At 38.6% G+C, this 25683-nt stretch overlaps 1 protein-coding gene across 1 annotated transcript in view; it reads right to left on the bottom strand.

Annotated features, from left to right (window-relative positions):
* The window catches only part of Fsip2 (fibrous sheath interacting protein 2), a 75993-nt gene extending 54692 nt beyond the window's left edge, over window positions 1-21301 (bottom strand). The window contains exons 1-12 of the mRNA XM_060390535.1: window positions 21203-21301; window positions 20781-20906; window positions 18843-19004; window positions 17616-17705; window positions 15299-15438; window positions 13167-13308; window positions 11469-11579; window positions 8306-8429; window positions 5939-6025; window positions 5193-5195; window positions 2639-2751; window positions 1798-1834 (exon numbers count right to left, since the gene is read on the bottom strand). Coding sequence (XP_060246518.1) covers window positions 1798-1834; window positions 2639-2751; window positions 5193-5195; window positions 5939-6025; window positions 8306-8429; window positions 11469-11579; window positions 13167-13308; window positions 15299-15438; window positions 17616-17705; window positions 18843-19004; window positions 20781-20906; window positions 21203-21301 — 1234 coding nt within the window. The remainder of the gene's footprint in view (window positions 1-1797; window positions 1835-2638; window positions 2752-5192; window positions 5196-5938; window positions 6026-8305; window positions 8430-11468; window positions 11580-13166; window positions 13309-15298; window positions 15439-17615; window positions 17706-18842; window positions 19005-20780; window positions 20907-21202) is intronic.
* Between the last annotated feature and the right edge of the window lie 4382 nt (window positions 21302-25683).

The raw sequence follows: 25683 nt of genomic DNA on the forward strand, positions 1-25683 counted from the left end.
GATGTCTAAATATAGAAAAATGAAAATAGATCCGTCTTTATCACCCTGCACAAAACTAAAGTCCAAATGGATCAAAGACCTCAACATAAAACCGGACACACTAAATCGGTTAAAAGAAAAAGTGGGGAAGAGCCTAAGAACTCATTGGCACAGGAGACAACTTCCTGAACAGAACATCAACAGCACAGGCTCTAAGATCAACAATCCATAATGGAACCTCATGAAACTAAAAAGCTTCTGTAAAGCAAAGGACACTGTCATCAAAACAGAATGACAGCCTACAGACTGGGAGTTCTTCACCAACCCTGTATCTGAACGAGGGCTAATATCCAGAATACATAAAGAACACAAGAAGTTAAAAAGCAACAAATCAAGTAATCCAATTAAAGAATGGTACAGAGATAAAGAATTCTTTGTAGAGGAATGGAGAATGGCAGAGAAACACTTAAAGAAATGCTCAAAATCCTTAGTCATCAGGTAGATGCAAATCAAAACGACCCTGAGATTTCACCTCACACCCATCAGAATGGCTAAGATCAAAAACTCAAGTGAGAATACATTCTGGAGAGGATGTTGAGAAAGGGGAACCCTCCTTGCTGATGGGAATGTAAACTTGTCCAACCACTTAGGAAATCATTCTGGCACTTTCTCAGATATTTAGGAATAGTGCTCCTTCAAGATCCAGCTATACCATGCTTAGGCACATATCCAAAAGATGATCAAGTATAGAACAAGGATATCTGTTCAATCATGTTTGTAGCAGCTCTGTTCATAATAGCCAGAACCTGGAAACAACCCAGCTGTCCCTCAATGGAGGAATAGATACAGAAATTGTGATATGTTTACACAAGGAATACTACTCAGCGACTAAAAACATGAAAATCATGAATTTTGCAGGCAAATTGTGGGAACTAGAAAAAATCATCCTGAGTGAGGAATCCCAGAAACAGAAAGACACACATGGTATGTACTCACTTATATGTGGATACTAAACATATAATATAGAATAAATCTACAAAAATCTGTACACCTAAAGAAGCTGAGCTAGAAAGGAGGCCCTGGATAAGATGATCAGTCCTTACTCAGAAAGATAAATTGGATGGACATTGGAAGAAGGAGAAAACCAGAAACAGGACAGGAGCCTACCACAGCAACCTCTGAAAAACTCTACCCAGCAGTGTATCAAAATAGATGCTGAGGCTCATAACCAAACTTTGGGCACAGTGTAGGGAATCATATGAAAGAAGGGGGAGATAGTAAGACCTGGAGAGGACAGGAGCTCCCCAAGGAGAGCAACAGAACCAAAATATCTGGGCACAGGGGTCTTTTCTGAGACTGATGCTCCAACCAAGGACCATGCATGGAGATAACCTAGAATCGCTGCTCAGATGTAGCCCATGGCAGCTCAGCATCCAAGTGGGATCCCTAGAAAGGGAGCAGGGGCTGTCTCTGATATGAGCTCAGTGGCTGGCTCTTTGACCACCTCCCCATTATGGGGGAGCAGCCTTGCCAGGCCACAGAGGAGGACAATGCAGCCAGTTCTAATGAGAACTGATAAGCTAGGGTCAGATGGAAGGGGAGGAGGACCTCCCCTATCTGTGGACTTGGAGAGGGGCATGCGAGGAGATCAGGGACTGAAGGCTGGCTTGGGAAGGAATGAGGGAGGGGGCTACAGCTGGGATACAAAGTGAATATACTGTAATTAATATAAAAAATAAAAATTTAATTAAAAAACTGTAAAATGGAGTAAAATCATATACTTAATACCAGAATCAGTAGTACTATTCATAATCTTACCTCTTTCCTCACTTATTTTTTTCGTTATTCCATTTCTCTATACAGCAAAATATTAAAGAGAATAATATTTGTTAGTATCAATACTCCTGGAAGAAATTTTTTTTCTATCGGATAACTAAATGAATCTAGACACTTGCTTCTCCTCATGCCTAAGTCAGACATAAAGAGTGTACTGGCACAGTGTGTGTCATTAACTCCTCAGAATACTTTTCACTATCTCAGGTGGAGCTAAAAATTGAACTCCACTCATAGCCATGCACAGGTTACTTTTCTTCCATTCTGGACTTTATTTAATGGCACAGTGGCCCATTCAATGGATAGTTTTAAAACAATTGGATTAAAAAACAATTACAATTCTACCAATTCAAATCCTATGCAGCACTATATAATGCCTATTCAAAACACTCCTAAGGGTCAGAGCTAGAGCAAAAAATAGTCACTCCAGATTACTGTAACATTTCCTGTATCTGTGCCTTACCAGGCATGTGTCTTCAAGATGAGTGACTGTCTTACTCATCTTTGTATTCTATTTTCCCAATTTTCCTGTTTCCCCATGGTTTGGCTCCTTCCAATGTTCATTTAATAGTGTGAGCAAAGACTTTCTATAGTACCAGGAAATGGCAACATCACCATCAAAACTGAAAATGGCTTTGAATTTGTTTTTGCTAAATTTCACAGTCCATCAGTAATAAAGCTAAATTGACTATTTCTTACCCCAGAAAGGGATCAGTTTTTCTTGCAAGAATTCATCTCTCCTAATTAATCAACACAAGGTTAGTAGAAGAGACAGCACATGTAAAGAAAACTGAAGGTGAAGCAGCCCGGCTTTGAAACACTCTACCTTCTGTTCCGAAACGCTGTTGCACACTTCTGTCTGATAAGCGACTGAGGATGCTGACATTTTTGTAATGTTCTTTGCACTGCTTGGAGACTGATTAACTATAGTTGCTGCTTCTAGGAGTAAATAAGAAGAAAATCTTTAGGTTTTGAATACTCTGTTAGAGCAAAAATTGTTGTCTTAAATTATTAAAATTTGAAACATTAATGAGTAATGATACTTCCGAGAGGGATCCAGCTGAAAGAGTAGATCAATAGCGTATTGGAATTTCTCACATAGAAATCCCTGCATGTGTGTGATGAAGCCATCCTTCTATTCCCAACAGAACTGATCTATAACTCTTAGGATTATTATGTGCTTTCTGCAATTTTCCATGAATGAAATTACACAGTGTGCACATTTCTCCCTTGTCTCTGTTTTGGAGGAAGTAAAGTGATCTCTTTCATGCAACATGATAACGTGGTATGTTCCACACTTGTTCCTTTTTATTTGGATACAGCACACTTTGTATTTTACCATCAGTTCATAGACATCTCAGTTGTTTTTCATTTCAGCCATTTCTGAAATGGACTTCTGTGGTCTTCATGTGCAAAATTATGTGAATATGTATACATATATGTATGTATATACACACATAGGAAAGCGCAACACATATGTAGTTAGTACTTACTATATATCTACTAATCAATTAATGTAAAGTTCTATCAAACTATTGCTATGTCTTTTTATGTACTTAACTTAAGCTAATAAAACTTTATCTTAAAATCTTCCTGGCCATATAACTTTAAATAACCTCAGAAACTTTACAGTAGTGATAGTAACCCTATTTTAGTAGAACACATACTGAAATTTTGATGATGATGTTATATGTGGGACAGGCTGGAGACAGATAAAATGGCTGCCGCCTTGTTGAAGATGGTAGTCATGAAGATACAAGGCATACTATCACCTTCCACTTGGTTTATTTCTATTTTAATTATTTACTAGGAAAAGTTTAAAATCCTCAAAAATTATGGAAAGAAAAAGTCAATGCCGATTTTGAGTAGCAATGTACAGAAGATAGTATATAATATCATATTGGATACATTATATAAACACTAATTAAAATATTATAGATATATTGTCAGAACTATGAGAAAAAGTGAACTAGAATCTTTTTCTGTGTGTAGACATATGTGGGTACATGTCTTTTATGGTGTGCACATGTTTACATGATATAGATTTAAGTGTGTGTGCATGTATGTGGAGGCCTGAGGTCAACGAAGACTCTGCTATGACCAGGCTCTACTTTAAATACTTGGAAACAGAGTTTCTTACTGAAGCAGAAACTCTTCTTTTCAGCTGGCCAATCAGATCCAGGTGTCTATTCATCCTCACCACCTGACCCAGCACTGGCATTAGGTACTCAGAATGTTGACATGAATGCTGGGGATATGAACTCAGGTCCTTCTACTTCTGTAAAAGCACTTCAAAGATAAACCATTTCCCTAGCACATATATTAGTTCTATATAAGAGTAATACAATACATAATATTAATTATATGCTAAATATAAAATATAATTAAGATAACATATTGGTTATATAATGTTATATTAGTTTTAATGTATAATATATATTAACTATATAGATATAAACTTTCAACTTAAAATTTATTTTAACTGAAAGTAATACATTTAAGAAATAGAGATTAAAAACATTATGAAATTAAAAAAACAAACAACAAAAAAGCAAAAGTAGTAGAATCACTTGATGTTAGAAAAGCTGATTTAAAAGAGACACTAAAGCAGCGGAGGTGAAACAACAGCAGAAAGATAACGAGGCACAAATGTCTTTAAAGGAGGGGCAGGGCAGCAATCTCGACAGACGATGTACTTTCTCCTAACAAATTTGTAAAACATATATTTCATAATTAAAAGGAAAATTTACCACATCTAACTGACCATTGAATGTATAGAGATGTGTTACACGAAAAACTTCTGAAGGAGAGGAATATTATGATATAGTGACAAGATTGGTATATTCCACTGAAGAAGGTACAGTGTTGATTTACTGTTTATTTTTAAGGAAAATGCATTTTATAATGTAAAATATACCCAATAAGACTGTTCAGAGAGCATGGTAAAAACAATAGCCAGGCAGGAAATGAACTCGAAAAATAGACTTTTGGTGTGGCAGCTTATGATTGTAATCTCAGCACAAAGGACACTGAGGCAGAAGCATTGCTACAAGTTTGAGGTCACCCTGGGCTACAAGATGAAACTCTGAAAACAGCAACAACCACGTAAGACCCCAACAATGACAACAATGGTGATAAAACCAAACAAGACATGGACAATAGTGTTAAAAATGAAGCAGCAGTGATTACTAACTGTGACAGCTATTGGGGGAGGGAGAGGAAGATTTTCTTATGGGCCATGGTACTTTGACCAAACTGTAGTCAGAGGCGGAGAAAAGCTAACTGGAAATGGGGCTTTTGAGACTAAAGCTGTCCCAACCCCAGTGACACACCTTAGTCAACAAGGCTGCGCCTTCTAATTCTTCCTGAAACAATTCTACCACCTAAGTATCCAGTATTCAAATATATGAGCCTGGGGGGCATTCTCATTCAAGGCATCATAGAGATGAACATACTCAAACTCATAATCTCTGGGGTAAATAGATAGTTGAAGATTAGGCAGCATTGTCTTTTTTGCCAGGTTTCTGGATTTTGTAAAAAGCAAGCAGATTACACACAGGGAAGAAAAATAAAATCGCAACTTTGTTTTCTTTAGCTTTTTTATCAGTAAATTTCAAGGTTATTCTGTTTTCACATTATTGTAAGTTTTTACAACTTTGAGAGTTATTAATGAAAATTCGTTTTTTTCATTTTCATGTTTATCATCAGAGTACTTCTTGAAAATTCATAACATGATGAGTTTAAACTGAGAACATCAGTGACACAGCATAAGTGACACAGCAGCTTAAAATCAATGTGTTTAGCTTCTACTCTATTTCTGAGTTTTCTAAAATCATTCTGAGAATTTAAGGTATTTTGCAATCAGTCAATCCATATCTACTATTTATCACTAATAAATACTGTTTTAACTGTTCTTAAGTGATAGTCTGATGACCAGTTGGAAACACTAAATCAGCTATGTAGAGATTAAGTTCTATAAACAGTACACAGCATGAAACCTCAAAAACCAGTCATTCATCATGATAAACCAAAGTTTTATCTGCATTCAACTGAAGGTCACACCCAACTCAGTCTTCCTCCAAATCATTGCTCTAAATATTTGGTGCTTGTTAAAATATTCAATTACCTGATGTTCCTTTACATGGTTTCAGCTCAGTGTCAGGATAAAGTACTTTTATATCATCAAACTGCTTCTTTTTCTTCTTTGTTGAAGCTTTGAAATATAAGAAAACATATTATTGGTAGTGGCAATGAAACTACCAAAATTGACTATCCTTTCATTATCAAGAGAAGTATTAATCTATTTGGGAATTTGGAGGAAAGAAAGAAGATAGAGAAATGTCAAAAGGGAAGATATAATTATTTCTGAATATGCCTTCAACCTAAAAGGCATGTTTTTAGCTTAAAGGGCTTTTTTTATTTTTTTTTATTTTGGAAAGTGGAAAGCCCACACCATAATCTGCTGGAGCATGTAGTTTCCTGTCTGTAGGATGCGCCAGCATAGCGACACGGATGAAGGTCCACTGGGCCAAACGGACTATAAGATTCTTGGATTTCACATGTCACACGCACACACATTGTTGTGTGTGTGCATACATAAGTTTCTCTAGGAGAATTTACTTGGTAGAAGAGGATATTACTACAGTGGTATACAATTGTGAATTTGATATCGTTATTTGTTGTCACTTCAATATTATAAAAATATTAACATCCTGCTTTCTAAAGGTGATTTGATGTAGCAGTGTTGTACACTCAAATTTCAGGGGGATGAACAGATGGCTTAGACGTTAGGAACACCTGTTCCTCTTGCAGAAGGCCTGGGTTTGCTTCCCAGGACCAACAGTTCCACCGGTATGTTGTCCTCTTCTAAGCCTCACAGACACCGGCTATGCAGATACTGTGTATACGTATATACAGACGTGTGTACAGAAACACACTCATGTATGTAACATAAATTTCATGAAGACTGAAAAATGGACGATTTGCATTCTTTCCCTATTGCATGAGACAACAGGGTTACAGAGCTTGTGAAGTGACGTGTCCTCTGAAGCACAGAGCTGTAGTAATCTTTAATCTTTCAAAAAAGTAAATAAATAGAGTTAATTCATCTAGGAAACTTATTTTTGTAGGTTCGTTTTCCTTAAAGTTCTATGATATACAGAAATAGAAATTTAGTCTTAGAGTAATTAAAACTGTTAGAAAGCTGTAGCCAGATAGAAGGTCGCAAGCTTCCAGCGGCTCATGCAGTTAAGGTTATTAAAAATATGTGATTCGATATAAATCGAATGTGAAAGATTAGAAAGAAACAGTGACTGGTGATTGTGGGCTGAGAAAATACACTCAGAGAGGCAAAATAAATTAGAAATTTAATCTGTTTAATAATAGTCAATATTCTTATTTGACAGAACTGTGAAGCCCTAATTTGTGCTAGAATTTTAAAAGTCTTCAACAGCTGTTTAGTGCATGAGGTGCAGTTTTAGACAGTGAAAGTGTCTATGAAAGGCTAAGTGACTTGTCAAAACCATCTGTAGGTCTCAAAAATTATAAAGAAGGAGCTTTCTAACTGGAGCAGGAGTCTGGCTCCAGAGCCTGCGCACGGTGCCAGGAAGGGACAGCATCACCGCAAACACAGGGCGCAGAGGAGGCTTCCGAGTTTACGTTAGGACGGCACTTCATGTGGCCAAGAGCACTTTCTCCATACCTTACACTCAACTTAGAGGGAAGTAGTTTGGGGTTAGCAGAAGAAATTATCAGAATTATATAGGCGCACAAAATCAGTTGGGAGAAGTTAAATAGTGGGATCCAGCTGAGATCAGGTAATGGGGTGATGTAGTGACAAAGGGAGGGTCTCATCTCAAAGTGAGGCCAAGAAGGGACAAGACTGTCGGTGGCCATGTTCTTGTCTCAATAGTATACATCCCCAGAACATTTTTTAAAAATACTGCTATGTTAATTGATAACTACTATAGAGAGTTTTGCTGTGGTTTCTCGATGTTACACAAAATACAACTGCTATGGATTAGGCACAGCCATGTTATGCTCCTTTATTCCTTCCATTTTCTTTCTTCCTTCTTTTCTCTACGACTCTTTCCTCCATCTTTATTTTCTTATTTTTCCAGTTTATTTCTATTCTTACTAGTTGGCAACATAGCAAAGCACCATGTTGATACATAAGAACAATTATTTTACACATTAGTTTTAAAGTATTAGTAGTAAATTATACATTATCTTAAGCATGGGGAAATGGAGTAGAAACAGTAGGGCAATCAAATTTGTCTATTGAACCTGTTGATAAAGTTGTTTTAGTTAAGGTGTGTGTGTGTGTGTGTGTGTGTGTGTATACATGCACGCGCAAGTGTGATCTTTCCAACTCTAACAGGAATGTGGAATGGTGAGTTTAGCACTCCATATAAAGTGGGTGGCAGGTACAAGCAGGTAAGATATTACATGCAACAGAGATCAACGCTTCCTACTTAGTGGATAATATTCTCACATTCATAAGTAGTTCCATTTTGTCCTTTATATTCAAATGCATTTCTTCCCATGTCATCTTTAATGCCAGTATCCTGCATTTTTTGTATATGATAAGCCATTTTTTTCTCTAGTAATGCTTGTTTCTAAAATATTAAAGAAAGTACACTGATTAGTATTAATTTGGCATTTATAAATACAAAACAGATGTTTAAGCCATAAAGTATAGTAGCAACAAACAATTACTTGTGTCTTGTGACTTAAAAGAATATAAAACTTAAGGAGCAATAAAGAGTCCATTTAAAATTTTAAATTTAAAGAGCCTGAGAGTAGTAAGGAGTCCATTTTTATTTCTGATCAAATACTTAGTGAAATTTACCTCACTGAATATGTTGGAACAATTATTACAGTCTTTGAAATGTAACTTTTCTTTGTGAATCTCTGGACTACTACTGACCATTGACATGTCAGAAGAGAGATCCATGCACAGGGAGAGCCTTGGAAATTTTATTCAGCATTCCTTAAGAGAAAGAATCAGTAAACATGAAGAAACAATCAAGGTGGCATAAAGGATCATCATAAGTTGTAAGATAGAAGAGAGCTTTGTGTTCCTATGAAATGCAAATATATGTATTTCACAGGCTACAGTATAAAGGCTTTAGGAGTCACACTGGCTAGAATACGGAAATAGTTCTTGCTTTCATAACAGGGACTAAGTAGTTCAGATAAAAACTAACACGAGCCTCATCTAACAAATTATAAAAAATCTGGTTAACCAAAATGTTTCCAAAGATAGAAATAAACTAAATATGCAAAGTCAATATATGGCATCTAGTTGAAGAATGCTGGGCCTGCACAGAAATAAGGCAGTGACCTGTAAAGATAAATCCCTCAATTACAATTAACCCAGAAAAGACAAAGAAGTTGGAATTCAGACAAAGAATATCAATCCACTCAGCATAGTAACATTCCATGTGCTTGCAAAATAAAATGATGATATTGTGGATACAAAAGAATTTACATAATTCAGTATGTGAGATTAGCAATGAACAGGAATTGACAACAGATCTGACATTTTAGAAGAGATCTGTATGAGTTTGGTAATAGAAACTATCTTAAAAAAAAACCCTGGAAGAGAAAAAACTCAGACTTCAGAGATACATGAGACAGCTTAACATAGTTGCTGTTCTGGAATGGGGAAAGCATATATGTGCATGTGCAGTTAGTGTTCATTGCAAACATGTCAGGATTTGGAAGCAGCATGGACACATGCCACATGGTGGACACACATGGTGGACACACATGGTGGACACACGCCACATGGTGGACACATGCCACATGGTGGACACACGCCACATGGTGGACATATACCACATGGTGGTCTGTAAGGTTTACAGAAAGGCTTGACTGAAGCAGAAGACCAACCTGAACGCGGGCAGTACACTGCCAGAGGACAGACCTCAGCCTGAATGTGAAGGAGGAAGGTGAGATGAGCACAAACATTCATGTCTCTGCTCTTCTCTTCACATGGCACCGTGGCTGCCCTGTGGCCCGCTGTCATGATCCTGTGCTCTTGTTTCCCTAAGATGACAGGCTGGATCCCCTCAACTGGAAGCCACAATAAACTCTTCTTTCTATAAGTCACTTCTTGTTACATATTTGACCACGGGGAGAAAGTAACTAATATGAGAATTATCTGGGAATGGCTGCCTACAAAATTCCAAAGTTTCCTCAAATGGTAAACTCAGAGGCTCAGGAGAAACCTGAGCAGAATTACAAACCAACTGAATGAGATAGTGATGCACCAATACCAGATCTAGAAAAAGACACTGAACAAGATAAAAAAAAAATCTTATTTCTTCTACAAGGTTCCACACAAAATTTTGGCAATTTTTATCAAACCACATATAATACAATTTACAATACAATCTGATGGAATGAATTGATTTAATGACCACATATTCCAGATTGATTGAACATTTAAATTTTGATTTACATTATGCACTGATATGCCAATTATATTAAATAAGACATGCCTACTTATTCACATGAATAGTGACTCTCATACAAGACTAAGATGTACATGAGAGAAGCATAATTGAAAAAAAAGTCAAACTTCAATTTATGATATTTTCATAAAAAATAAAATAGATACTTTATTTTCCAACATTGTGAAGTTTAAGCAGATTGTTATATTGCAGCACATCAAACTTTGTAAATCCTACCCGTTTGTAAGGAATGAGTTACTCCACATTCAGAATTTTAGATCTACACTTATTAACATAAAATTATTTATAGTGTTTTATTAGTTGAAGAAGCAGCATATAAAATAATCTGTAAGATATGAAAGCAAGAACACGAGACAGGGCACAGGGCCGAGAGCACTGCCAGAGGACTGGGTGCAGTTCCCAGCGCCTCACGGTGCTTCACAACCATTGTGACTCCGTTTCCAGGGCATCTGACGCTCACTCTGGCCTCTGTAGGTTCATGCACGCTGTTAAACACTCAGAAACATAAACTAAAAAAAAAAGTCTTTAAAAAAAGATACAAACGAATGTGCTTACTGTTTGGAATGAATGAATATTCATAAGAATATTAAGTATTATTATGTCTTTGTGTACTTAACAGTAACCTGGTAAAAGGATTCTATGTGCTGCAGGTTTTCCTTATTCTGCTTTGCATTCTAAATCACAAAGAACAGCATACTATTAAACTTCAAAAAGAGTAAAAGTTTTTGAAAGATAGGGAAATCAAAGATTTTTTAACTAAAATATCTAGTTCTCGAGAAGAACATTTTTTTTTTTTTTTGGTCAGAGTAACATTTTCATAAGAACTAGAGTTATTGTTTTATCGTGAAGGTTAATCTGAAAGAGGCTACACCAAATACTGGTGCGATGCTTTTCACAGTATAAAAGTGCATTAGTTGCTACAGGTGAAAGTGTACCTGCGGAGTGGAGTGGGCACAAGGCCTGTGTGTGTCTCAGAAGACGGAGCTCACAGGACTCTGAGCCGGGAGTTTATGAACAGGCTTAGGCCACATAGTAAGATGAACTTTTAAAGTATTTAACACATATACATGCCTACATACTTGTGTGTGTGTGTGTGTGTGCATTAACTGAGTAACAGGTTACACAAATATTTACTCTCTCTTCCAATGTCGCAGGAAAGAACCTAATGTCACCCACCTTCCTGTCGCTCTCTTCCCGGCTTTTCCGCCTTTGTTCTTCTACCCTCTGTTCTCTCTTCACGTCTTCTCCAATCTTCGAGAGGAGCAGCATCTCCTTTGTCTTCCATTCCTAGGAACCACAGTATTACCATGCTTGGTAGGTGCGTGTTCCGTTTTCATGGCAAATGCGTTTTGTGCACCAGCAGGAAAAACTGACAAGTCAAGGGCCCAACAAACATTGGACCAGATAATGTGAAAGTCACCCAGTGCTTCTCGAACGAGCTTTCCCTACTGTGCTTGCATTAAGAAAGCAGATGTCCCTCAACCGAAGATGAATACAGAAACTGTGGTCCATTTACACAATGGGATACTTACTACTCAGCTATCAAAAACAAGGAAATCATGAAATTTGCAGGCAAAAGGATAGAACTAGAAAAGATCATCCTGAGTGAGATATCCCAGAAGGAGGAAGACACACATGGTACATATTTACTTATAAGTGGACATTAGATATATAATATAGGATAGGCATACTAAAATTTGTATACCTAAAGAAACTAAGCAAGAAGGAGGACCTTAGGGAAGAGGCTTAATCCTCATTCAAAAGGGAAAACAGGATAGACACTGGAAGTAGTAACAGGATAGGAGCCTTCCACAAAGGACCTCTGAAAGACTCGACCCACCGGGTATCGAAGGAGATACTGAGACTTAGCCAAACTTTGGGCAGAGTGCTGGAATCCTTATGGAAGAAGGGAGAGATACAAAGAACTGGAAAGGACAGGAGCTCCACAAGGAAAGCAACAGAACCAAAAAATCTGGGCACAGGGGTCTTTTCTGAGACTGATACTCCAACCAAGGACCATTCATGGATATAACCTAGAACCCCTGCACAGATGTAGCCCATGGCAGCTCAGTATCCAAGTGGGTTCCCTAATAAGTGGAGATCAAGGTCTGCCTCTGACATTAACTCAGTGGCTGGCTCTTTGGTCACCTCCCTGTGGTGAGGTGGCCTTACTAGGCCACAGAGAAAGGGTATCCAGACAGTCCTGATGAGACCTAATACGCTAAGGTCAGATAGTAGGAGAGGAGGATCTCCCCTAGCAGTGGACTAGGAGAGGGACATAGGGAAGGAAGAGAAAGGGAGGGTGGGACCAGGAGGAGATGAAGAAGGGAGATACATCCGGGAATCAAAGTGAATAAATTGTAATAAATAATAACAATAAAATAATTTGAAGAGAGAAATCAGGTAAGTAGCTGGGGCAAGGTGCTTTGGGGGCAAGGTCAGGCTGTCTAGTTTGTCAGCCTGGGTGCACTTCCCAGAACCCTCACAGCAGAGGGAGAAAACTCGTCCACACACTGTCAGGACTTCTCCACCATGGCATGTGCACACATGACTAAAGAATTGTTAATTACGAATTAGCTATGGTTAATTTTTACTAAGATAATTTAAAAAATACTTCTTGTGCACACTGAAGTTTAATGGGAAATGAAGCAATGATTAATACTTTTAATAGTTATATCATAGTTATCTTTAAAAGAATTGTTTCATTATGTAGCTTGTAGTATCTGCCTCCACAGTTTATGGAGTAATTCATGCACTATAGAGATATGAAAGTTTAAAACCGAAGTGTTTTCAAATGGTATAATACAATTAAACTTATTTACAAATGGAAAAACTGTACACATTTTTCCTCACACATTTAAATTTACCTCTTACCTCTTCAATTTTTCTACGAAGACTAAGTTTTTTTCGTGTGTATTCCCGCTGCCGTCTCTCTTCTCTGTCCATGCGGAGTATGCGCTGCTCTTGTGTTGTGCGCTCAAGTTGATCCAATTCTTTACTTATCATATCTAAATATCTGAGTTAGGATGAACATATGATTGCAGGTGAATTGGGAAGCTTTAGCCTTATACTCCAAATCAAATCCTGCCTTGTTTGTTATGGTTTGAACCACAGAAATGTCATAGGGTTTTCATAATTTTTGTTTTGGTTGTTTTTGTCAGGTCCATCATCATTTTTCAGATTATATGTTCTCATAATATCTGGTTCATTTTAAATTTTTTCTTTTTGAATATATATTTGTTATCATGGTCAAAGAAATTGTGGGGTTTAGAGCAAACTAGCTCAGTTTTACACAGTGGGTTTAGGAATCTTTGACTTGCAAATAAGACAGAAAGCGATCAAAGCTTCAAATGTATTCATTGGGAGGACCTTTAGTAACAGAGTGATCACTGGGCTCTTGGTAGCAACACAAAACTCTCTGACAGCCCGGGACAGCGACACAGCATGTCTTATGTCATTGCTGAGGAGCAAAACTACACAGTGTAGAAGTCACCACTATAAAAGCTCTCACTCTTAGTAAAGGAAGAAGACTTGCTTTCAGAAAAATAAATTTGGTAAGGAATGTTGATTTGTGATTAAGAATGATGCTGAGACTTATGGGCAACCTTTGGGCAGAGTACAGGGAATCTTAGGAAAGAAGCGGGAAACAGTAAGATCTGGAGAGGACAGGAACTCTGCAAGGAGAGCAACAGAACCAAAAAATCTGAGCACAGGGGTCTTTCCTGAGACTGATATTCCAACCAAGGACTATGCATGGAGATCTAAGACCCCTGCACAGATGTAGCCCATGGCAGTTCAGTGTCCAAGTGGGTTCCATTGTAATAGGAACAGGGACTGTCTCTGACATGAACTGATTGGCCTGCTCTTTAATTTCCTCCCCCTGAGGGGGGAGCAGCATTACCAGGCCACAGAAGAAGACAATGCAGGCAGCCACTCCTGATGAGACCTGACTGACTAGGATCAGAAGGGAGGAAAAGAAGTCCTCCCCTATCAGTGGACTTGGGGAGGGGCATGCATGCAGAGGGTGGAGGAAGGGAGGGATTGGGACGGGAGGAGGGAGGGATACAAAGTGAATAAAGTGTAATTAATAAAGAAAAAAAAGAATGTGAACTATCTGAATAAATTAGTAGTTATTTAGAATAGTTATATTTTCTTCAGATATATTAAAACTCCTGTATTTGAACTTATTTCTCCAAACTTAATGCTGTTGGTCTTTAAAGACCATTATAAAAAGTTTTGTTTCTTTTTCAGCTGCTGCTTAAATAATTTCTTCTCTGGAAAGTCTCTGGGATCTGGTGCTTCCTCCAGCTATGACTTCATTAAATCTCCACTGGACTTGGGGAGGGGCATGGCAGGAGATGAGGAACAGAGGATAGAATTGGGAGGGGATGAGGGAGAGGGATACGGCTGGGATACACAGTGAATAAACTGTAATTTATAAAAAAATAAAATTAAAAAAAAATCTTGGGTTCCCAGAAAACTCAAGTCCCTGGAAGATTCAGCCTATAACTTCAGGATAAAGATTCCTAATTCCTGTACTTCTCTGATTTCCTTTACATTCTTGCTATGTTGAAGAGCACTAAACACTGTCTATTACTTAAAAAATAAAAGCCCTTGCCTGATGCGTCTAAAATAAAAAGGGGGAACTGTAGAGAGCTGCGGAATGCTATGCCTTAAAAATGGAGCTGGTTTCCGCCTTCCACCTTCCCGATGGTGAGTGCTCTCTGTCACGAACAATTCCACATTTGGCTAAGGCTGAGGATCTGGCTTGCTTCCATGTATGTGGACCTATCTGCATTGCCCACGTGGCACGCCTGGGTTGGCTACCCAGAGGCTATTTAAGCTGTGGGCTGGCTTTCCCCAGGGTCCGAGGATTGTTCAAGGTTCCTGAATAAACTGCATTGAAAAAAAAATAAATAAATAAAAAAATAAAAGCCCTGCTTACACTGCTTTTCAGTACAATAAATTTCATTCACACACACACGCTGCTATAACCTCAGTCTCACCTATGCCTTAACAGACGTTCTTGGTCCTTAATAGACTGAGTATTCTCCTGTAACAACCAGTTCTGGAACCGTGAGACCTCAGAACAGGTAGGAAGTTGACTGGTTTCTTGCAGCTTATGTAGCTGTTTTGAAATCAATTCCTATTTTAAAAAAATGTAAGAAATACATGTTATTTTTACATTTCCCAAGAATATAATCATTAAAATTCTTATATTTTGTAAATGACAAATTTTTAAACTACATTTAATTCTAGTTCGCATCCACTACTAATACAGAATGACACTAAGGATTTGTCTCTCTGAAAAAAAGACAAATATTTAATTGGTTCACCAATACTACATTTCTGAGTCTGTCTATTTTCCTATTTATTTATTCTTAATGACACAAGACCTCACACTCTGCAGCTCAGGCTAACCTTGAACTCACAGCGCTCCTACTTAAGCTTCGCAGAGTGCCAGGACTTCAAATGCATACTGACCTTAGTCATTCTCATTTTCTTTAACATTCCTACTTTGTAATATAAAATTCTGAGAACACACTTGCCTCTCTTTGACATCTCTTGACTCTTAAGAAAAACATGCGCAGATCCCCTGTAAACCTCAATGGCCTGCAGGCCACTGGTATTCAGCTCTGTCTGAGCTCCAGGAGGTATTTGCCTGAACTCCACTGGTAGACCGCACAGAACATAGGCCTCCATGTTGAGAATACTCTCTCTCTGTTTCCCACAGCAGGTGTGTAGGTGGGAGGGATCTGATGTCTGGCTGCTAGCTTAGAAGGACCCTGGATCTGGGCTCTGCAGGCACTTGAAGGCTGCACTGATTCTCCAATCAAGGACCATGTTTGGATAGAACCCCTGCTCAGACATAGCCCATTGCAGCCCAGTATCCAAGCAGGTTGCATTCTCCTCCTCTGTGGCCTGGCAAGGCGGCTTCTCCCTCGGGGGAGGGGAGAGGTCAAAGAGCCAGCCACTGAGTTCATGTCAGAGACAGTCCCTGTTCCCCTTACTAGGGCCCCCCACTCAGTGGCTGGTTCTTTGACCTCTCCTCTCCCCCAAGGGATAAGCAGCCTTGCCAGGCCACAGAGGAGGAGAATGCAGCCAGTCCTGAAGATAACTGATAAACTAGGGTCAGATGAAAGGGGATTCCTCCTCCCCTATCAGCGGACTCGGAAAGGAGCAGGGAGGAGATGAGGGAGGGAAGGTGGGATTGGGAAGGAATGAGGAAGGGGGCTACGGCTGGAATACAAAGTGAATAAATTGTAATTAATATAAAAACTAAAAATTTAAAAAAATAAAAACTTGCACCCATTTATATGACACAAACAGAGAGGAGAGGGGAGAGGGAGAAAAGCCAAGAAAGGAAGGACAGAGAGGGAGGAGGAAAGAGGCAAGGAAGAGAAAGAGAGATGTACGCTGTACGCTATACACAATTTTGACTCAAGACTCACTATCTGTAATTTAAGAATTCTTCACTTTTATGACTTTTTGTGAATGAATTCATATATATATACACATATCTATCTATCTATACAGTCAGCCTGAATTTTAAATATTATGCAGAATATTATAAATGTAACAAAAGAAAACACTGGTTTTAAAAATTGCTTTGGTTTTAGCTTTAGAATCTTCTAATGCAACAGACAGATTCTGGTGCCAGCTAAGGCCTGAGTAGCATAACTGACTTACTGAATTACTTACTAAATTAACAGGTAAATATAAATAATAATGTTAAATATTAGTATCACTAATCCCTTTAACCTTATTGGGCAAATGTTGCAAGTTCCAAAAATTGTTCATTCTGCTTCCAAATTCACATGCAATTTTATTTAATCAACAATTAAAACTTTTTTGCATTTTTATTAATTGTTATTATTTATTACAATTTGTTCAATTTGTATCCTGGTTGTGGCATCCTCCTCCTTCTCCTCCCAATCTCACCCTCCCTCCCTCTTATCCCCCTAAGCCCCTCCTCCATTCCTCTGATAGGGGTGGTCCTCCTCCTCTTCTATTTGACTCTAGCCTATCAAGTCTCATCAGGACTGGCTGCATTGTCTTCCTCTGTGGCCTGACGAGACTGTGCCCTCCCTGATACCTCCCAGGGAGAGGTGATCAAAGAGCCTGCCCCTGAGTTCATGCCAGAGAAAGTCTCTGTTCCTCTTACTAGGGACCCACTTGGAGACTGAGTCTATGGGCTACATCTGAGCAGGAGTTTTAGGTCCTCTCTGTGCATGGTCCTTAAAACACAAGACAATATTATATACATAAATAAAACATTCTATATCTTCTATTTTAACAAACTAATATAAATTCATAACTCACCTGTTCTCTTAAATAGTTTCTTTCAAAGTCTAATTTTAAGCTGGTAAGGTATTGCCGGTATTTGTTTAGCTCCCTCAAGCTACATACAATCTAAAAAAAAGAAAAAAACATCAAAATTGTATAAATATTTTAAATATATTAAAGTTGAACATTCCTCACAATTGCTTTTAGGAGGAATAAGAGCAATGATGACCTTTTTGGTATGAACATTAAAAATTATTAACAGTTTCATAGTTGGCACCTCCACATTTGTAAGCAAGAAATTTCTATCTAAAAATAAAACATTCTTATTGCTGTAATATAATCAGAAATTTATCATTCACAAGTAACTGTAATTATTAAAATAATGGAAATTAATTTTAATTGGATATTGTAAGTATAGTGTTCAAATAAGAATAATCTCTCAAGATGTTAACAGACTATCTTCCTACATTCCTATTTCAAGTTTATAAAAATATAAATCGTGTACAAGAAAACAATATCAGAAAAAACATCTGGGAACATTAGTATACCTTTGCTTCTTCAAGATACATGTCAATAACCTCTTGATATTACAGAAAAGAAAGTAAAGGAAATAGTCACATATGAAGCATTCATGTCTGATTCCTGTATTCTGTAAAACCCACCAAGTGTCCGATTAGAACAAGGGTCATGATGATACTTCTGAAAGACAGTCCCTGGGCAGAAGCTGTCTGCAAAGGCTGACAGCTGACTAGAGCTGCAGTGGTGTGGAGGAGTTGGAACGCCGCAGATCCAGAGCCCAGTTTTACTTTGACGTAGGGTATCTTTACACATTCCTTTCCCACCTGTACTGGAACTAACATACTGTCACGAAGACATAAACCCCTTTGTAGATGTATTAACAGAACCCTATTTTCCACTCATTTAAGGGAGAACAACGCTATAGCGGAGATATCTTTGCTTGGCTCTATAGACTTCTGATTTTTCTGCCAACACATTTGAAAAGCTTCTTGATTTATGATTTTCTTTGTTTGATTATTATAAAAACTTCCTGAAGTTTTTTCCACATTAGATCAAGGAATTTGGAGTAATGGAAAATTGTGCTTCTGAGTTATGGTCACACATTTTTGGCAATTATTTGTTATTCCCTTTGAGGTAAGAGCTGTGTTTTTTCATCAAGAGACTGGCTTTCTATTAGGGTAAAGAAGCAAACACAGCATAGTGTAAGTTTTCATTGATTTTTTTTTAAAGCAACCTTCAACTCACTTTATTATTGCTGGTGATGTAGCCACCTTTCTTTAGTCTCCTTAGAATGTCTTTGCGCTTGTAATATGTTCTTAAATGTGGGTCATGGAGACTTTTATATTGAGTTTCCAAAAGTCGACAGTAAGGATCACTCAGGTTAAAACCATAGGAAGGTCGAAAAAGCTGCAAACACAGATATTAAAATATTACAAATATAAATTAATATATTTTCAGTTTTAATTAACCTGTTGACATGAATAGAAAATCAAACATGTAGTTTAAATTTGAACTGGGAATATGTGAGCAACAGGAGGATTTACTCAGGAAAGCTTTCCTTTCTTTCCTCACCCATGTGAAGTAATCTAAATAGTTGGCCTTGCTAAATCAGTTCTTTCCCTGCTGTATCACCCTCTGGCCATGAGACAAAAAACAGACAGGAGAAAAGAAATGAAATAGTGTATAATCTGTTTTAAGAAATAAAGCCAATGCCAAGATTCTGCCTTTTCTTTTTCCCTTGTTGGAGGAGACACTATACTCAAAAAAAAAAAATTAATTATGTTTCAATCATCTGAAAGTGTAGAAAAATAATGAAAAATCTTTTAGTATAATTAAATGGAAAAATGCATATAAAAATAAAGATGGAACTCAGATACTAGAGACTAACAATAAAGATTCATTGTGTCTTGGGACCTTTAACAAACCCAATGCATGTTGAATGTTATAGTCATACAGAAAGTCAATGTCCATGTCAAACAGTTCAACACATTGAAATACTAGTTTAAATCTTAAAGAAAATGGGTATTATCCTATGTGATAATACCAAACAGCCTCATACAATAAATATCATATAAATGTAATCTTGCCATATAAATATAAATATTACAACATAGATACCAGAAGAATGAAAGACAGTCAACTAATGCTCATGATTCCCTATTTTTTTAACTATGAAGGAAAATCCTAAATTACTTAATCTCATTTATCAACTAAATCATTATCAGAATAAGGTTTTGATGTGAGTTCTCAGTTAATTTTTCAAAGGGAAACTGATGATGGTAGTTTGTACAAGGGCTTCTGAAGAAGAAAAAGAAGATAGAAGTCTGTGTGGGAATGTGCTAACATCCTCTCTGTATTTCAGCTTGAACGCTCACTATCCCTCCTCCTCTACTGCTCAGATAAGAGCCTCCCCCTACCAACTCTCTTTTAATGGTGAAAAACATGTTTCTCAATATTTATTAAAGTTACCACTCAATATAAATGTGTTAAGCCTTATTCAGAATCATTTAGTCAAGAATTGAGGGGACTGGGATGGAGGGGGGAGTAAACCAAGTTTGGAGACAAATTGAACCAAAAATATAGTGGTTGTTTGTTGATTGGGCATAAAACACAATGATTAGATGACCTCATTCTGAAGCTACGACTAGAGAAAGAAGGCTCAGATGACCATGGACTCTCATTTCACATGGCCTTCCTTTTTCCATTTACAAGAATTATAATACCAAACATGAAAAATCATTTCAGATCTTCTTTAAAAAGACTTATTGCACGAGATAGCATTTGGCTCAAAAGGAAAAAACAAAAACAAAGACAAAAAAAAAAGTCTTTTATAGAGCATTTAGTCCTAGTTAGTATTGGTTAAAATTCTAGTGAATAATTAATAGTCAATAGTGATATTGCCTTTGAATCAAATGATTCTTAAATACAACTTAATAAATACATAGGCATGAAAAGGTCATACAATTAAATGTTAGTATGTTGCTAGGTAATATGAATTAAAATAGGGTCATGATTCTGTAAAGCCATTGGATGAAACTGCTTTATATACGATCTAAGCAGGACCTGAGGTAGCATTCCTGGTTAGTACTTATTTTTCTAGTGTACTCTTGGAGAATATAAGAGCAAGGAGGAAAAGAGAGCACAGAGATGTTAGACAATTGATACAGTAAGAAGCTGTCTTACCTTTTCACTGATATTCGTAGTAAAATATATAGTATCAGTTCCTGGGATCATAGGCAGCTTGACCCCAAGAGGAAGATCCAGGAGTTGAGCGGCTCCCACCCCTGGAATTGGGGTTTTGTGTGTCCCCTGTCGAATATAATCAGAGAATTTGTCTTTTCTGTTGGCAACAGTCTTTTGCTTTGATCCATATCCTCACGTAAGGATAGAAACTCAAGAACCAAAGGGCAAGGTCTGAAGGGCACACCTTTGCCTGGTCCCTCTCTCCAGCCAGCCTAGCGCACCCTGCTATACAGCCAGCTAGGAGCTGCTGAGAGGATCACCGGCCCCAGGCCCACGAGGCTGCTCCTGGGGCTGAGGCCCAGCATAGCCACGTTGGCCTGAGGCCCAGGACCTCCGCCCCAGCCCGAGGCCACTTTACTCACATCTCCGCATTGCTGACTGTCCTCAGCCACTTTGCTGGTGGCTGCCTTGTTGGCCGCCACGTTGGCCGTCTTGGAGCAGGCACTGAGGTACAGCTCCATAGCAGCTGGGGACTCAGGTCCTCCCTTGACGCTTCCTGGCTTCCTTCGCCTTGGTCCCTCAGTTCCGAATGACCGGTGCCGGCCCCCTGCGGCCCCGCGAGCTTACGTTCCACATAGAACAGTGGAGGCTGCGTAGGAGGTGGAGTGCCTCACATTGGGAAGTTCGGCCCCAGAGACTGTGACGACCCAGACCGTAAGTCTGGTTCTCCTGGAAACCCTCACCCCTCAGATGATCCAAACAAAAAGTGTGTAATCGTGCCCTGCAAGAGCCTGAGATGTGAGAGCTCAGGTATCAGCTTTACCAAAGGTCGGCAGAGCTTCCGTGGGCACCTCGGACCAGACATCTGGCTCTTTATCCACCTTCTCCAATAAAGACTTCGTACCACCCCATAACCACGCTCTTTTAAATTAAATGTCAGCGCCACACCCCACAAAGAATCCTGCTCCCTTCTGCTTCCTCCCTCCTCTACTTTTCCTTTCTCTTGCTCTTTCTATACCCTATATCTCTCCTGCTCTTTCTATACCCTCTACTTTACCCTACTTCCTCCTGGCCTCACCCATCGAATCTAATTTTGTAACGTTCCCAGATTCTTTTGAGTCAGTCATGAATGGACAGGGTTGAACACACTGTATATAAAATAAGATCCTTGCTTTTGAGCCGCTGCATGGACACAGTTGGTACTCAGCAGTAACCTTAAGAGCTAGGTTAAGAGCTAGGAGTGTGTTTCAAAGGTTCCTTGATCCATTGCCACTCTTTCTGGACAATATAAAACTATTAATTCCACATACTAAATAATTCCATAAATCTATAAACACCTTGTCAATAGCTACCTTTTTATTTTCAAGGTTTAAGGAAGGACATGATAATCTCAAAAGTGACATCCTTCCAAATATGAAAATAGAAATTACTATTGGGTAATCATTTGATTGAATACTTTCGTAAAAAAAAGACACAGAGACTGGGTGAAATGGGATTACTTTCAAATTTAAGAATTATTTATTTATTTATTTATTTATTGAGTTGCATTTTATTAACTTTGTATCTCAGATGTATCCTGCTCCCTTATTTCCTCCCAATCCCACCCTCCCTCTCTCATCTCCTCCCTGCCCCTTTCCAAGTCCACTGATAGGGGAGGACCTCCTCCCCTTTCATCTAACCCTGTTTTATCAATAGCTAATGGGGGGAGACAATAACTACACATTTTATTCCAACAAGGAAAACTCCCAGTGCCATTTTGGAATGGATTACATTTTGTGGAGTTACTGGCTAACCTTGTCTTATGGAAGCCTCCAGTATCTCAGGAGGTTCATCAAGGCTGTTGGTTGCTTTCTACAAACTAGTGGTAAGGCCCTACTGCTGATGGCACTACTTATGTCATCAAGCATGAATAGATCTGAGGTCTACCAGAGTTTTCATGTCTACTGACCAGATTCTACGGTGCTGAAAGGCACACTAAACACCATTAGAGGGGAAACAATACTTTACAACCCTCAACAGCAACCTGTCTTCAAAAAGTGGTGAAAGAGTGGCTCAAAAGTTATGGGAGTAACTAACCACTTTTCAGTGGTTGTAAGGCCATCTCCAGGTGATGGAACCCCTAGCTGACATTGCTAAGGTGGCCAAAACCCTGGGGCTAGATAGGTCATGGGCCTCAGGGAGCATCCTACACATGGCAGTAAAATGGCTCCTAGTGAAATATTGCTCAACCTTGGGTCATTGCCTGGTTCAAGCCTCTCCAGAGAAGCCTCTTCTTGCAGCAGATGATAACACAGAAATGCAAAATAGACAATGCACAGAGAGTGAAAGATTTTGGATTACTAACTGCTAAATAGCATATGTTCTTCAAACTTCTCCCCTAAAGGCTTAGGGATCTACGTGAAGAGGAGAGTAAAAGATCACAAGATCCAGAGGGAACAAATGACTTCAAGAAACATTGTCTTCTAGACTCAACAACTGAAAGTAATACGAACTAAAAAACACTGTATTAAACATGCACAGGACTTGTACCGGTTTAAGCCACTCTAAGCACTGAGACGGGTATAACCACCACATTCTCAGAAGTTTAAGCCACACAGTGTCTCAGCACTGAGAAGGGTATAACCACCACATTCTCAGAAGGCCTTATGTCTTCTTCCCAGGAGTTGTTGACCAACTCAAAATGAATGCCATAGGTTTTGGTTTGTTTTAAGACTTTTTCTTCTATTTTGACTTTTTTTTTGTCTTATTGGCTCATTGAAGGTTTTGATTTTTTGTGTTTATTTATTTATTTTTCTTTATAAAATTTATTTTTATTTTTATCTTAATTACAGTTTTTTCATTTTGTATCCCAACTGTAGCCCCCTTCCTCATTTCCTCCCAATCGTACCCTCCCTCCCTCATCTCCTCCTATACCCCTCCCCCAGTCCAGTAAAAAGGGAGGTCCTCCTCTCCTTCCATCTGACCCTCGTCTATCAGGTCACATCAAGACTGGCTACATTGTCTTCCTCTATGGCCTGGTAAGTTTGCTCCCCAATTGGGGGAGAGGGGGAGAATGATCAAAGAGCCAGCCACTTAGTTCATGTCAGAGACAGTCCCTGTTCCAATTACAAGGGAACCCACTTGGACACTGAGCTGCCATAGGCTACATCTGCGCAGGGGTTCTAGGTTATCTCCATGCACCTTCTTTGGTTAGAGTATCAGTCTCAAAAAGACCCCTGGGCTCAGACTTCTTGGTTCTGTTGGTCTCTTTGTGGAGCTACTGACCCTCCAGGTCTTTCTATCTACCCCCTTTTTCATAAGATTCCCTGCACTCTGTCCAAAGTTTGGCTATGAGTCTCAGCATCTGCTTTGATGCCCTATAGGGTAGAGTCTTTCAGAGGCCTTCTGTGGTAAGCTCCTGTCCTGTCCCCGGTTTATTATTTTTTTTAGAGCTGGAACATAAAGTAGGGTGGATAGGAAGATTGGGAGGACTTTGGAAGGACTTTGGGAGAGTAATATATAACAACATTATATGAAAAAATTTAAAAACACTAAAAATTATGAGCTTAATGTTGTAACCCAAATCAATTTTCATAGAGCAGAGACCCATGCTGTCTGGTTATTTAAGTTTAAGTTTATTCTTATTAGACCGAAATGAGTATTGCATTCAGAGGGCCTTTTGTTGTTCTTATTTTTTCAAAACCACATCATATTATGTACAACCACCGCAGAAATAAGGTGGTACTTTTCAATATTTTCAAGGAATAAATATTCATTTTAACACAGTTAAGTAAAGTACCTCTAATTGTGGTTTTGTAATTTCCTTACTTTTTAATCTTCATAATACTGAATTATAGGAAATTTGTTTTTTTGTTAACATGGAATAATTGTCACTGATTCATGTAGTTGGTATTGTAACCATTCTAATGCATGTGCTCAGAACAAGTGCCAATTAAAATATTACTACATGCTTATCATCTGCTGCCAGCTGGCTGTTTATATTAACAGTGCAGGAGATCACAGTGCTATTTAAGGTAGCTGCTTATCAGCTATGGCTTGATTATATGTTGTTGCTAATATTTTCACCTAATTAGCGAACAGTCTGAGAAAAGCTTTATCTTTAATATGGCTTCACACGTAATGAAGTTGAGAATAAAGTGAATCTTTGGAGACATTTCTGGAAGAAACAGAACAACAAAACCCTGTCTACCATCTTCTCCTTGCTGGGGCTTCTCCACCCAGAAGTCCCTTGTAGTGTCTGATGCTCACTCTGTTGTGTTAGTACCTGTCCGTGTTTGGCACTCTCTTCTCAGCCATGCGGCCTCAGCCATGGTTCTGATGCAATGTCTAGCTTCATGTCACCTGGCGCAGCTGGAGTTACTTGGGAAGAAGAAACCTTCACCTGAGAACATGTCCTTTCTAGACTAGTCTGTGGTACATTTTAAAAATTATCAGTGAACGTGGGAGGATCCATGCTGTGCGAGATGGATGGTGCCAGCCTTTCACGGGTGATCCGGGGTGTAGAAAAGATTAGGCTGACCAAGTCTTGGAGAGCAAGCCATGAAACAGCATTCCCCATGGCCTTTGCCTCAGCTTCTGTCTTCAGGTTCCTCCTCTGCTACAGTTCCTGCCTTGGCTTTCCTCAGTCGTCTGTGACTCAGGATACATAAACCAAAGAACCCCTTTCCTTCATCAGCTGCTTTAGGTCATGATGTTCTATCACAGTGATGGAAACCCTAACTAAGTGCCCTACAAGCAGAAAGGTGATGGTTTTTGCCTTGTACTGGGCCTTGAAAGAATCTTTGCAGTAGTTATAAATTCACTCAGTTTCCCTTATTGACAAAATTACTATATAAACAAGTTGTTTCATTTTGTATTCCCTGTATCTTTGGATCTTTCTTTTTCTCTCCCTTTCCTCATGAAA

Source organism: Meriones unguiculatus, chromosome 8 (assembly GCF_030254825.1).
Source record: "Meriones unguiculatus strain TT.TT164.6M chromosome 8, Bangor_MerUng_6.1, whole genome shotgun sequence".
NCBI classification, from domain to species: Eukaryota; Metazoa; Chordata; class Mammalia; order Rodentia; family Muridae; genus Meriones; species Meriones unguiculatus.